Source organism: Sinohyriopsis cumingii, chromosome 5 (genome assembly GCF_028554795.1).
Source record: "Sinohyriopsis cumingii isolate HCF-2022 chromosome 5, ASM2855479v2, whole genome shotgun sequence".
Classification (NCBI taxonomy): Eukaryota; Metazoa; Mollusca; class Bivalvia; order Unionida; family Unionidae; genus Sinohyriopsis; species Sinohyriopsis cumingii.
Window position 1 is genome coordinate 70,540,180 of NC_142965.1, and position 13,323 is coordinate 70,553,502.

General features: G+C 34.0%; 1 protein-coding gene across 1 annotated transcript in view; it reads right to left on the reverse strand.

The window, feature by feature from the left end:
- LOC149799397 (putative serine protease K12H4.7) overlaps nt 1–13,323 on the reverse strand; it is a 52,668-nt gene that overhangs the window by 38,801 nt on the left and 544 nt on the right. Inside the window, exon 2 of the mRNA XM_089958736.1 lies at nt 6,182–6,363. Coding sequence (XP_089814862.1) covers nt 6,182–6,363 — 182 coding nt within the window. The remainder of the gene's footprint in view (nt 1–6,181; nt 6,364–13,323) is intronic.

Consider the following 13,323-nt stretch of genomic DNA (forward strand, 5'->3'; position numbering starts at 1 on the left):
AATAATAATAATAATAACAATAATAATAATAATAATAATAATAATAATAACAATAATAATAATAATAATAATAATAACAATAATAATAATAATAATAATAACAATAATAATAATAATAATAATAATAATAATAATAATAATAAAACAATAATTTTAAAATAATAATAATAATAATAATAATAACAATAATAATAATAATAATAATTATTATAATAATAATAATAATAATAATAATAATAACAACAATAATAATAATAATAATAATAATAATAAAACAATAATTTTAAAATAATAATAATAATAATAATAATAATAATAATAATAATAATAACAATAATAATAATAATAATAATAATAATAATAATAATAATTATTATTATTATTATTACCACCAAGACAATGGTTGGCAGTTCATCCTGTGGTATTTCCAGGTTCTTCCTCCACCAAATGTATTGGCAGCCATGTATAGCCTACATTTGCTAAAACAAAATGGCATTAAACCCATAACAACAACAACATTATCAAGATTGCTTCATGTGCAAAATCATAAAATAACATATATGTTCTTCTCTTCTAATTTTGTTCCAAACATGATTACTATAACCTGCTGACTTTAATCCATCCTAGAAATTAAATCACCACTGACTTAAAATAATCAGTTATCCATGGCAAAACACTAACTTCACTACACAGTGACAGTTCATGACTGTCAAACAGACAATTGATTCCCTGACTGGCCAGCTTGTATAAATTAGGCTTGGAAAGAGCTGTTCACACCTCAAAACAATATATGATAAGCCACCTGCTCAACACACCAAGACCTCAAAACAATATATGATAAGCCACCTGCTCAACATGCCAAGACCTCAAAACAATATCTGATAAGCCACCTGCTCAACATGCCAAGACCTCAAAACAATATCTGATAAGCCACCTGCTCAACACACTAAGACCTCAAAACAATATCTGATAAGCCACCTGCTCAACACACCAAGACCTCAAAACAATATCTGATAAGCCACCTGCTCAACATGCCAAGACCTCAAAACAATATCTGATAAGCCACCTGCTCAACATGCCAAGACAAAACAATATCTGATAAGCCACCTACTCAACACACCAAGACCTCAAAACAATATCTGATAAGCCACCTGCTCAACACACCAAGACCTCAAAACAATATCTAACAAGCCACCTGCTCTACACACCAAGATCAACGACAACCTGCTTAAGTGAGAAGCCTGTGATGAATAGAGAATCAAAAAAGAAGATATATATGGATATTCTTTGCAACACCTGAACCAAATGTTCCCCCGCCTTTACAGACAACTTTTAAATCTTGCATGATTTTGACCCTATGGAAAAGACATATAATTAATTCACAGGTAAATAGAGGAAGCTACTGTACCAAAATGTAACTGTCACATTTGCACGAAAATCAATGTCTATTTCAGCTGCAATAACACAACAACTTTTCACATCATCCAGCAAATAAACTGATTCAACCCCAATGATAAAGATTGCCATGCTTATGAACCTGAGTTATATTGATGATGTGACTGGAATATGGTGAGCACAAGCGAGATAAATATTTGCACACTGATTCGCATCATATTCCTATACCTAAACAATGACTTCCTCATGAAGCAAACGTTTAGTTTCCATGGACTGAGCAGTCACTGCAGATACACCCTAGTGGCTGCTTATGGCAGGAAGAAACCACTGGTTGCTTTGGAAACATGTGGCTACTGATACTCGAAAGCCATTACAAACATGACATTTATATAGGAAATTTGCCATGGCTGGGTCGGTGGATGGAAATTACAAAGACAATTGTGACCAGGTGACCACCATGAAAAAGTCACAGTTAGGACAGTATGACTATATGAATAAATAATATCATCATTCCCACTGAAGAATTTTTAATTCATACTCTATGCCGATTCTAACCCAGGTCCATGGATTACATCACGCTTCATCTTAACTGCATGTACCAACCCTATACCATTTCAACCATGTACACATAACCAAATAATGATGCTACAGTATAAGCATTAGTGTGAAGCAGGCAAAGGTGCACTCTCTAACCTGTATTATAATATTATTGATTCATATTTACCAATTCTATTAAGGTTATCATACATTCTAGTGTATAATTTTATTTGTCTACTCTATATTCCTTGATTTCTGGGTTTGAATCTCCATAGAGTACAAATTAAAACTTCTTTAACCTTGATAATAATATTATTTATTCATATATACAACTTCTGTTGGCACTTTATACTCTTCTATATTTGTATCTCTCTCACTATATATATATATATATATATATATATATATAATGCACACAGTCAACTTTGAGCAGACAGAAGGGCAGAAGGGGTCATACATGCTAATTATTATAACTGATCTAGGACCTTCTATATCCATTCAGATGCCTCCACCTCCACTTTTTATTAGTTAAAAACCAAGTTTTGGAGTAAAATATGTTTATTAGAAAATGCTTGATAACAAATCATAATATGTTCCCATCCACTATGTCAAAAATCATGCCCTCACAAGCAACAAAAAGTGAACTACATCTTTACACTTGTTTAGCATTTAAAGTACACAAAATGTCTGCTTACAAATTCAGTAGTGTCCCATTGGTTGGACTAGGTCATGTGAATAGGCAATTTCAAGGACAAATGAGTAGTAAGACTGTCAAATGGGGAATATTGTGAAATATAGTGTTGTAATAGAAGGAAGTGAGTAATCAGATTCATTCCTATTTTGGAGTCATCTTCATTTCCTCTATTTCTGTTGTAAGCCTGAAGATGTTTTTTATGCTGTACATGTACTTTTGTAACATTAAGATATTGGTATTATCTTAAGCTCTTCTGTCAAGAGGTTTGTAAAATGTTGGTATTATCACTGGCTCCTGTATCATGAAATTGGTAAAATGTTGGTATTACATTAAATGGGATCAATGATGATACTCACATTGTACCAGGAACAGTGTAATAATAAAGGGATTAAAATAACGACCATGCAATGAGTGAGTAATGTACTGGTTTTCCAAGACACTGAGGAAGTAACGACTGAATCGGATAACATGTGTCATGAAAATACTAGTGTACTGACTGGTGGGTTATTTGTGCCATTAATTTATGTTCAATGAATATCAGTGAAATTTAACAAGTTGAATACCAACACATGGATTTAGTCTAATCCAATGTAAGTCATAATTAAAACACAACTAAAAAACAGTATAAGATCACAAGCCTGACATTTTGGCACCACAAGAACAATCACATGTCAAGTAACAAAATGCTAACAACCAATTGTCAAATAACAAAATGCTAACAACCAGCTGTCAAATAACAAAATGCTAACAACCAACTGTCAAGTAACAAAATGCTAACAACCAGCTGTCAAATAACAAAATGCTAACACTGTCAAGTAACAAAATGCTAACAACCAGCTGTCGAATAACAAAATGCTAACAACCAACTGTCAGGTAATAAAATGCCAACAATCAGATGTCAGGTAAAAAATGCTTACAACCAGATGTCCAATAACAACATGCTAACAACCAGCTGTCCAATAACAAAATGCTAACAACCTGTCAAGCAAAAAAATGCTAACAACCAACTGTCAAATAACAAAATGCTAACAACCAGCTGTCAAGTAACAAAATGCTAACAACCAGCTGTCAAGTAACAAAACACTAACAACCAGTTGTCAAGTAAAAGAATGCAAACAACCAGCTGTCAAGTAACAAAATGTTAAAAACCAACTGCCAAATAACAAAATACTAGCAACCAGCTTTCAAATAACAAAATTCTAACTACTAGCCGTCAAGTAACAACATGCTAGCAGCCAGCTGTCAAATAACTACATGCAACAACCTGTTGTCAAATAATACAATTCTAACAACCAGCTGTCAAGTAATAAAATGCTAACAACCAACTGTCAAATAACAACATGCTAACAACCAACTGTCAACTAAAAACATGCTAAGAACCAGCTGTCAAGTAACAAAATGCTAACAACCCACTAAACCATATCAGGTAACAAAACACTGACAAACAGCTATCACAAAATGCTACCAAAACCTGTAAAAGCATAGCAAAAACATATCGACTATTCATTAAGAATTCACAATTAACTATGGGTTTCATCAACAACAAAAACGAAAATATTTAAAAAACTTTTATAAGAACTGAAAGTCATCAGTGATCAATATAGCCAATGGTAATTAGTATATGCTTAACATCCACTGGTAATACATACATACATACATACATACATACATACAAAAAACAGACACTGGTGATATAATTAGTGCATACCTAGCACAAAATAACCACTGGTAAAAGAAAACAACTGCTGGTAATTAATATATACTTAACACAAAAGAACCACTGGTAATTAGTGCATACCTAGCACACAACAACCACTGGCTAAAAGTGTATACTTAACATAAAACAGCCACTGGTAATTAGTGTATACTTAACACAAAACAGCCACTGGTAATTGGTCTATACTTAACACAAAACAGACACTGGTAATTAGTATGTACTTAACACAAAACAGCCACTGGTAATTAGTGCATACTGAACACAAAAGAGCCACTGGTAATTAGTGTATACTTAACAAAAAAGAGCCACTGGTAATTAGTGCATACATAATTACATACAAAACATAGCCACTGGTAACTGGTGCATACCTAGCACACAACAATCACTGGCTAACTGTTTATACTTAACACAAAACATCCATTGGAAATTAGTCTCTACTTAACACAAAACAGCCACTGATAATTAGTGTATACTTAACACAAAATATCCATTGGTAATTAGTCTCTACTTAACACAAAACTGCCACTGATTATTAGTATATACTTAACACAGAACATCCATTTGTAATTAGTCTCTACTTAACATAAAAAAAGCCACTGGTAATCAGTGTATACTTAACACAAAACAGCCACTGGAAAATTAGTCTATACTTAACACAATACAGCCACTGGTAATTAGTCTATACTTAACACAAAACAGCCTCTGATAATTAGTACATACTTAACACAAAACAGCCACTGATAATTAGTGTATAATTAATACAAAACAGCCACTGGTAATTAGTGTATACCTAATACAAAACAGCCACTGGTAATTAGTGTATACTTAACACAAAACAGCCACTGGAAAATTAGTCTATACTTAACACAAAGCATCCACTGGTAATTAGTGTATACTTAACACAAACCAGCCACTGGTAATTACTGTATAGTTACCACAAAACAGCCACTGGAAAATTAGTCTATACTTAACACAAAACAGCCACTGGTAATTAGTGTATACTTAACACAAAACAGCCACTGATAATTAGTGTATAATTAATACAAAACAGCCACTGGTAATTAGTGTATACTTAACACAAAACAGCCACTGGAAAATTAGTCTATATTTAACACAAACCACCCACTGGTAATTACTGTATACTTAACACAAAACTGCCACTGGTAATTAGTGCAGACTTAACACAAAACAGCCACTGGTAATTTTTGTACACATAGCACAAAATGGACACAGGTAATTAGTGCACACTTAACACAAAACAGCCACTGGTAATTAGTGTATACTTAACACAAAACAGCCATTGGCAATTAGTGTATACTTAACACAAAACAGCCACTGATAATTAGTACATACTTAACACAAAACAGCCACTGATAATTAGTGAATAATTAATACAAAACAGCCACTGGTAATTAGTCTATATTTAACACAAAACAGCCACTGGTTATTAGTGTATATTTAACACAAAACAGCCACTGGTAATTAGTGAATAATACAAAACAGCCACTGGTAATTAGTGTATACTTAACACAAAACAGCCACTGATAATTAGTACATACTTAACACAAAACAGCCACTGATAATTAGTGAATAATTTATACAAAACAGCCACTGGTAATTAGTGTATACTTAATACAAAACAGCCACTGGTAATTAGTGTATACTTAATACAAAACAGCCACTGATAATTAGTACATACTTAACACAAAACAGCCACTGATAATTAGTGAATAATTTATACAAAACAGCCACTGGTAATTAGTGTATACTTAATACAAAACAGCCACTGGTAATTAGTACATACTTAACACAAAACACCACTGGTAATTAGTACATACTTAACAGGGTGACTTTTCCCGTAGTATCTGTGCTCTACCATGAAGCATATGGCAGAGTGTTGTCTAGCATAGTCTATCCAGGCCCCTTCTACCATCCATATTGGGTCAGCAGTTCCTTCTCCACCAATCATCAAAAAGATGGGACCCCCATCTTTGTAGAAGGTGTCATTCACGAAATATCTCTGAAAATATATTAAATATGAAAATTATACATTATTCAAAACAGGGTTTCATATGTGTTTTAGACACACTAATTGGGGGAGGGGTGGGTAATTACAGTATTGATTTTCTTTTTAAGTTAAGATGGGTGGAAAATAAAACCTTGTAATTTATTCAAACATCAGCAAACAGAATAAGAAATTGGTTAGTTTAAAAAGTTGATAGAACAGACATTTTATATCACAACCATGACAAAATAAGTATCCACCTGTTTTCAAAGCACAGGCTTTATGAAATTAAAGAGTTAACAATAATTTCAGTAAACAATTTTTAGTAGCAATATCTAAGTCAAATATTTATCATTCCTGCAAACGTCAATATAGTGCAACAGAACAAGGTCTCACTGATGGATCCATGTCAAAAACAAATTATATTTTGACTTGTCTGATAATTACTTAGAAATATCTAAGCATACCACAATACATGGATTGTTAACACACTGTACAGTACATACAAGTGTATAGATGTAAAAAAAATTGTAACTCTTACTGTTATTCAATAGCCCATTTCCTTTAATCAAAGTTTAAAATATATCAATCCATTACTGTACATAATCACTTACAAGTCAAGTCCTTCTGCAAATTGCACAGACCCAGATCTGTTGTCACATAATGCACTGACAGACTGGGTCAATGAGTTTGTTATTAGCAATCGGTAGAACAGGCAACACAGTCTGACTCAGATCTGCCAGCACATTATGCGGCAACAGATATGGGTCTGTGCATCTTGCAGAAGAACATGACTGGTAAGTATGTGCAGAAATGGATTGAGTATATATTGTACTTGTAAAACTATGACTTGTACATATTCTATTTGAATCAATCAAAATAATACAGATTGTTATGATTCCCATACATCCTGAGCCAAAGGTGAAGGATGTACCAGAGTGTACAGATTGTTATAATTCCCACACATCTTGAGCCAAAGGTGAAAGATGTACCAGGGTGTACAGATTGTTATGATTCCCATATATCCTGAGCCAAAGGTGAAAGATGTACCAGGGTGTACAGACTGTTATAATTCCCATACATCCTGAGCCAAAGGTTAAGGATGTACCAGGGTGTACAGATTGTTTATGATTCCCATACACCTGATGCCAAAGGTGAAGAATGTACTAGATGTTAATACTGTCTTCATCCCCGTGCACCTTTAGTCAAATGTGACAGATGAACTGGGGAGTAAAGAACATTATGACTGTCTTGATCCCATACATACTGAGCCAAAGGTGAAAGATGTACCAGGGTGTACAGAATGTTATGACTGACTTGTCCCATTACACAATGAGTGATTTTCCTGATCCCCATACACCCCTAAACTAAACGTGAAGGAAGTAATGCGGTGTACAAATTTTATGATCCCTATACACCTTGACCTAAAGGTGATGGGTGTACAATGGTGTACAAATTGTTATGATTCCTATACACATTGAACTAAAGGTGATGGGTGTACAAATTGTTATGATCCCTATACACCTTGAACTAAATGTGATGGGTGTACAATGGTGTACAAATTGTTATGATCCCTGTACACATTGAACTAAAGGTGATGGGTGTACAATGGTGTACAAATTGTTATGATCCCTATACACCTTGAACTAAAGGTGATGGGTGTACAATGGTGTACAAATTGTTATGATCCCTATACACCTTGAACTAAAGGTGATGGGTGTACAATGGTGTACAAATTGTTATGATCCCTATACACCTTGAACTAAAGGTGATGGGTGTACAATGGTGTACAAATTGTTATGATCCCTGTACACCTTGAACTAAAGGTGATGGGTGTACAATGGTGTACAAATTGTTATGATCCCTGTACACCTTGAACTAAAGGTGATGGGTGTACAATGGTGTACAAATTGTTATGATCCCTGTACACCTTGAACTAAAGGTGATGGGTGTACAATGGTGTACAAATTGTTATGATCCCTGTACACCTTGAACTAAAGGTGATGGGTGTACAATGGTGTACAAATTGTTATGATCCCTATACACCTTGAACTAAAGGTGATGGGTGTACAATGGTGTACAAATTGTTATGATCCCTATACACCTTGAACTAAAGGTGATGGGTGTACAATGGTGTACAAATTGTTATGATCCCTATACACCTTGACCTAAAGGTGATGGGTGTACAATGGTGTACAAATTGTTATTATCCCTATACACCTTGACCTAAAGGTGATGGGTGTACAATGGTGTACAAATTGTTATTATCCCTATACACCTTGACCTAAAGGTGATGGGTGTACAATGGTGTACAAATTGTTATTATCCCTATACACCTTGAACTAAAGGTGATGGGTGTACAATGGTGTACAAATTGTTATTATCCCTATACACCTTGAACTAAAGGTGATGGGTGTACAATGGTGTACAAATTGTTATTATCCCTATACACCTTGAACTAAAGGTGATGGGTGTACAATGGTGTACAAATTGTTATTATCCCTATACACCTTGAACTAAAGGCGATGGGTGTACAATGGTGTACAAATTGTTATTATCCCTATACACCCTGAACTAAAGGCGATGGGTGTACAATGGTGTATAAATTGTTATTATCCCTATACACCTTGAACTAAAGGTGATGGGTGTAAATGGTGTACAAATTGTTATTATCCCTATACACCTTGAACTAAAGGTGATGGGTGTACAATGGTGTATAAATTGTTATTATCCCTATACACCTTGAACTAAAGGTGATGGGTGTGAACACCTGGATGTAGAATAGAGCATTGTCAATTCATACTTAAAATTAGGTTTGAAAATACCTGAGGGTTACAGTAACTGAATAATCTACATAAAAAATGAAAGAAGAAAGAAAAAATATTTTGTCTTATCTAAGAATTTGCAAAAATGGTTAAGGTATGTGTTATTCAACATGTACAACAAAACATACTATGGATCAAACACATTTTTTTAATATTAAAATCATCCACTAAGATTAACAGCCATAACATGCATGACATAAAGATGATTGCTGTGGGTTACAGCCCAAGAATTTAACATACATTTCTTTGAAACCAGAAGGACTAATAGAGAAATTTACTAGCTCTGCTGAATATTCACAAGTCCTTCCAACAAGTCAATGTTAGACATACATGTATATCAAGAATATTTGGGCCATTTGGACTACTGAGATTGTGAAAACTACTAGCTTGATAGAAAATTTACTAGCCCTGCTGAATCTTCACTAGTCCTTCCAATAAATCAACATCAGACACATATCAAGAACATATGGGCCATTTGGGCTAGTGAAATTGTGAAAACTACTAGCCTGATAGGAAATTTACTAGCCCTGCTGAATCTTCACTACTCCTTCCAACAAATCAATGTCAGACACTTATCAAAAATATTTGGACCATTTGGGTTGTGTGTGCCTGTACGTGTGTGTGTGTGATTTGGATTTTTAATGTAGCTTTAACAATTTTTCAGTTATATCGCTATGATGTCTGCAGTATGGTAGTTTATAGTGATGTCTAGCACTGGGGCATCATGCCACAGACATGTAGCATGATGTCCCACCCAGTCACATTATCCTGACATCAGGCCAACCAGTCCTAACACTAACCTCTTAATGCTGAGTGCCAAGTGAGGCAGCTGTTAGCACTATTTTTGTAAGTCTTTGGTATGACTCAGACCAGGGTTCAAACCTGCGACCTCCCGCATCCAAGGTGGATGCTTTCACCATTTGGCCACTGGAGGGGTGTAGGGCCATTTGGGCTATTGAGATTGTGAAAACTACTAGCCTGATGGGAAATTTACTAGCCTTGGGCTAGAAGATTGCCATTGATTTCAAGCTCTGACATTATAATGTTAGTCTTTGCCTAGCCATCCAAGTGAAGGATATGACGCAATATACATTGGTGCATGAAATTCAGTTTAAAGTAATCTACATGTACTTTAAGAATGATATGGTAATACTGTATTGATTATGCTGTGCATATACATTGCTCAAAACCTTTCTATAAGACTCATGTCAAAGGCAAGTTTCTTTTTAAAACAATCATTTGCCCTGACTCAAAATCTACTTGCCGACCAGGGCAATATTTTTTTTACCTATTATTCTCACACAATGTTGCAACTTCTATACTTTAAATAAAACTCTTTTGAAAACAGATTTAAATGAATTATTTGCCTCTCATAATAGGATACATGTAAATTACATTGTGTGTCCATGTCTACCAAACAGTTTGATTTTATTAAAAGCAGTGTTTTCTCCAGGTCATGATACAAACCCGTAATTAGCAGCTTTGTTTTCTGAATGCTGTCGTATCTCCACATTTCTCGATCAAAAGTGAAAACAGAAATGAGGTCAGAAAAGCATTTGTCTTTTTTTATATCAATCAGTAAAGACGGTAGCAGCAGTTTAATAATTACTTGATGTCATAGCACTGTGGATGTGTCAGAGCTACCAAAAACAGTCACATGGTATATCAACAAAACCAGTACCTACTCTTTGAACTAAATGGATTAAAATATTAAGTATTTATAGTTTAAAAAATAACAACATTGTATTGGAGACTTTTAGAGCTTGCCAATATCTTAGCTTAACTTAATTGTAAAACAAGCATATAGATATTGCCCAATATATTTAATCACTGACCATCTACCAAGTCATCATGAATAAGGGACTGTCACAGCTCATTGTTAGTCGTGCATAAGTGAGTGTTAGTTACAGGTAAACAATGAAATATGGAGAACAGAAATAGTAATGTACCCCATTCATTGGTCATATGCTTTCATTTTCACACAAAATTTACACCTTTCATACTGGAGTAAGTGTTAGTTACAGGTATGCAATGAAATATGGAGAACAGAAATAATAATGTACCCCATTCATTGGTCATTTGCTTTGATTTTCACACAAAGTTTACACCTTCCATACCGAAGTAAGTGTTAGTTACAGGTATGCAATGAAATATGGAGAACAGAAATAATAATGTATCCCATTCATTGGTCATTTGCTTTGATTTTCACACAAAGTTTACACCTTCCATACCGAAGTAAGTGTTAGTTACAGGTATGCAATGAAATATGGAGAATAGAAATAACAATGTATCCTATTCATTGGTCATTTGCTTTGATTTTCACACAAAGTTTACACCTTCCATACTGAAGTAAGTGTTAGTTACAGATATGCAATGAAATATGGATAATAGAAATAATAATGTACCCCATTCATTGGTCATTTGCTTTGATTTTCACACAAAGTTTACACCTTCCATACCGAAGTAAGTGTTAGTTACAAGTATGCAATGAAATATGGAGAATAGAAATAATAATGTACCCCATTCATTGGTCATTTGCTTTGATTTTCACACAAAGTCTACACCTTCCATACCGGAGTAAGTGTTAGTTACAGGTATGCAATGAAATATGGAGAATAGAAATAATAATGTACCCCATTCATTGGTCATTTGCTTTGATTTTCACACAAACTTTACACCTTCCATTCAAATATGTGGACAATCTTCTTAACGTGGAGCGACCTGTAAATGGAGGGGGTGGATATTAATAACTTACCAATGTCTTTCAAAAACTTCAATAGAGACCTTTGATCACTGCTGAGAAATTTGATGTCAGAAAAAGTCAAATAGTTATATACATATTCTACAACAGTGGGGAAAGGAACGGAGAGATAATGACATTTATAGCCCATTATTTCATTTACAAGGTGGTTTTCACCACGACTGATAATTATTCATAACTAATTTTAATAACATTAATATAATATTTATCACATTGATTCCATAAGATGCTGGTCATTTTAAAATGAAAATATGAAATATTTCAAAGATCTACATAATTATTACTCATATCTATGAAAGGACACCTCTCATATATGGTCATTTTCTTGCTGCAAAAGGGATCTGCCTTATTAGAATGGGACCACTGTAAGTCTGTATGAATCACAGTACTGCAATGGTGAGACATTAATTTGTATGAATCCACATTCAATAATATATTAGAGATTCTTCAACATATGCAACTGCTACCCATTTTGTTGGAAAAAAGATCACTGTGACCTAATTCTATGAAGAAACAATATCAAAAGGCAAGATACAATATGGAACCTAACACAAATATTTAATTACATGTCTTCTAAAAGCCTACTAATTATGGAGGCTATCTCAAAATACTTGTGCTTTTTAAATTTTTTTAACTCTCATCCCTATGGTTGTATTACTATTTATAATCTTTGCTGATTTTTACTCATCTCTTTTAAACATCATACTAAATTGTTTGATCCTTCCCTAATAAGTGTAGAGGGAGTTTAGGTTACAAGGAGACAAATGTGTGACCTTTCACCCTCTTCCTCCTCCATGGTAGGATCCATGGCCTTTTATGTCATCTTCTATGGTACTTGCAACCCTTCCTGTTTGTACACGCCCTTCCGCCCCATCGATTTCAAAAATGAAAAGCACCAAGGATATTAAAAATGCACAAAACTTAGTCATTTCATTCATTGGTTTATTATTTCTAATGTGATTGTTGTCACTAACTTCTTGGCATTTTAAATCAAAACTCCCGATCTAAACATGCAAAGAATCTGCTGACTGTCCTTTTCTGAATTCTACAAAAACCCATTAAAAAAACAAAAAAAACTTTCATCTGCATCCAATATATGCAGTCTAACATTTTTATATTTCTAAAACAAATTGGACATATAGAAAGGAGGAACTCTATCATTGTCTTCGAACAGAACTCCCAAATTCACAGAATTATTGAGATGTTAAAAACAACAGTGAACTACATTACATTTGTTGCTTGAAAGCACAGGCTCACCCATGTAAATATAGCAGACCGTGTTACTAAAGAAATTCCCGTTTGATTCGAAATGCCAACAAGCTGATAGCGTTTGGGACCCAATGGCGACAGTCAGGTTAGAACTTATAAATCAATTAACGAAATGGCATT